The sequence below is a fragment of the Monoraphidium neglectum genome (assembly GCF_000611645.1).
Source record: "Monoraphidium neglectum strain SAG 48.87 unplaced genomic scaffold scaffold05821, whole genome shotgun sequence".
In the NCBI taxonomy this organism is placed as follows: domain Eukaryota; kingdom Viridiplantae; phylum Chlorophyta; class Chlorophyceae; order Sphaeropleales; family Selenastraceae; genus Monoraphidium; species Monoraphidium neglectum.
This window is the reverse complement of record NW_014007810.1, coordinates 1-2785: the sequence shown is the minus strand read 5'-3', so window position 1 is coordinate 2785 and position 2785 is coordinate 1. Positions and strand designations below refer to the sequence as shown.

The 2785-nt window shown below is 61.3% G+C and overlaps 1 protein-coding gene across 1 annotated transcript; it reads left to right on the top strand.

Annotated features, from left to right (window-relative positions):
• Positions 1-304: 304 nt before the first annotated feature.
• Positions 305-1618, top strand: MNEG_15945 (hypothetical protein; the record flags this gene model as incomplete). Its single annotated transcript, XM_014035584.1, has 4 exons — positions 305-476; positions 728-846; positions 1143-1186; positions 1525-1618. 4 exons carry the CDS (start codon positions 305-307, stop codon positions 1616-1618), a joined length of 429 nt encoding a protein of 142 aa, XP_013891038.1.
• Between the last annotated feature and the right edge of the window lie 1167 nt (positions 1619-2785).

Genomic DNA, 2785 nt, shown 5'->3' with positions numbered 1-2785 from the left:
GGGTTGAAGAGAGCGTCGTGGGCGGGGTTGGGTCGGCGGCAAGCTGACGTCACTAGGGGCCAACGAGACGCGTCGCTTCATGTGGCTCTTGAGGTTACAGTCGGCCATCAGTTCTGCACTAGTAGCAGGCTTTGGGCTCCACCTGTTGAACAGGGTTGCATGGTGGGGGCGCTCCGAGTCTGGCGCAGACACACAAGCAGAGTGCTCCAGCCGTGTCCCCATTTGTAAAAATACTTGGTTGCTGTCCTCGGAAACAAACAGCCCCTTCAAGGAGATTACTCCTTCAGTTTTCACCCTGGCTGACATGATCATCACCCCCATCGCTCCCATCCCCCCTGCGGGCCCCGTCGGCCCAATCACACCTCCCCCGCAGTACCCCTCCTGCACCGACATCCAGAACCGCTGCGTGTCGATGCTGGCAGACCTCTTCAACTCACCTGCATGCGGCACGCGCGCCACAGGCACCGCCAGCATCGGTGAGGCCCCCCTGGGGTCGCTGGCAGGCCCCAGCTGCCGCTGCTGCCGTTCTGCCAGAGGGCACTCAGGCAGCCACGCCACTGCTCTGAGGCGCCCATCGCAGCTGCCATAGGCGCCGATAGATCGCCATCCCAAATCAGTTGCTTGCTCCGAGCAGCAATCGCATGTTGTCCTCCAACTCGCCCCTGAAGAAGCAGTGTAAACAGAAGATGCTCAATAAAGCCCCCGCATACCCCCCACCCCACCCCAGGCAGCAGCGAGGCCATCATGCTGGCGGGCCTGGCCCTGAAGAAGAGGTGGATGGCCAAGCGCAAGGCCGCGGGGCTGCCCTATGACAAGCCAAACCTCATCATGAGCTCCACAACACAGGTTGACGGCGGCGCGACATCCCTTTTGATGGGCAGCACGCGGGCGGCTGGATCCTGCACGGGGTGCAAGCGGAACTGTCGCAGTTGGGGGTTCATATGCAAGGGACGGGGCAGGCGTAGCGGTGGCATCGGCGGCGCAAGCATAAGCCAAGCCACGTCACCGGCCTAGGGCCGCGGGTGTGAGCGTCAGCGTCTGGCTAACTTCTCCAGGGACGCTGCGCTGAAATCTGTGTCACAAGGAAGTTGGAAGGCTGGTGAAGCCCATGTGCTGCCATCCGTCGTCCCCCCCCCCTAAAGGTGTGCTGGCACAAGTTCACCCGCTATTGGGACGTTGAGGAGAGGTGAGACAGCACACACTCGCCACACACAGTTTGCCCCCCGACACCGCAGAATCTCCCATGCACCCGCTTGCATGACCCCGCTGGCGCGTCCAGAGCCGCAAGGAGCTAAACCGCCGCCATCCACAAGCGAGCCGTGCTGCGATGCTGCTCAGCGCGCACACCTGCAAGGGCAGGCCGACGCTGTGTGTGCCCTCGCAGCGCCCGTCAAGAGTTCCTCACCGGCGCGCGAATACACACTCACACACACACACACACACACACACACACACACATACGCACGCACGCACGCACACGCACGCACACACACGCACGCACACACACATCATGCGCCCCCCCAGGCTTGTCCCCGTGGAGGAGGGGCGCTACTGCATCACCGCTGACCTGGCAAAGGAGCTGATCGACGACGTGAGTAAGGGGGAGGGCTGGAATTAGGATTAGGATGAGGGTTATGACTGGATCATGGTTGGAATCAGGATTGTTGCAAAGGAGCTGATCGACGGCGTGAGGGGTCGGGAGGTCGAGAAATGGGTCGCAGGGGCGGTCTGGGATACTCCTTATTCGGAGCGGGCAGCATGCTTTGGCTGGTGGGGCCCCAGGGTCCAGCAACAGGCCACCCAGAGCTTCAGTGAGGGGTCCGGGAGGGTGGGGGTTGTGGTGAGGGCAGCTGCAAGGCGCATAGCTCACGCAAGTTCCGCGTGGCATCGAGCCTCATCTATTCCTGGTGATGTCGCAACAACACCTGGCCGGCCCTGGTCCCTCAGTCTCGCCTCCCTCTCAACCCGAAACCCAACGCCGCCTGCTCCCTCGTTTGTTTGGCATGAGCAGTGCACCATTGGCGTGGTCGGCATCCTGGTGAGCCCAGGGCGTGAATTCACATGCATTGAATCTGGAGTGCCTCACAATACTGCTGGAGTCGGCCCCCAGGGATGGATGTCGGTGCACTGCTGCCCAGCAGATGCCAGGGCTTGCCAATATAGCACCCAAACTGCCGGTTTCCATCTGCCTTGTTCCGTCTTTTACGCCCTACCACACACCCTGCATTCTCTTCACAGCAGCACCGCAAACCGTGCCCAAAGGCTTGATTCCAACATATGGCACACTCGACCAACTCTCCACCCCCCAGGGCAGCACCTACAATGGGGAGTTTGAGGACATCGCGGCGCTGGATGCCATGGTCGGTGAGAAGCCGTGGGAAAGCCGGTGGGAAGCCAGGGGGAAGCCGCGAGCAACCTCACTTGACTTTCTCGTGGTGACAAAAACGCGGGATGAAAATCAGGTTATCCTGTCTTCGTTTCCTCTGACATGTGGCATTGAGCTGGAGCATCCAGCACGTTTGGGGCTCACATCTAGATGCTGGACAGACACACACACACACACACACACACACACACACACACACACACACACACACACACTCACACGCGCGGGCGTGCCTGCATTTATCCCGCCTCCCCCCCAGAGGAGGTGCGCCTGGAGCGCGGCCTGGAGGTGCCGATCCACGTGGACGCGGCCAGCGGCGGCTTCATCGCGCCCTTCCTCTACCCGGACCTGGCCTGGGACTTCCGCCTCAAAAACGTAAAGTCCATCAACGTGTCGGGG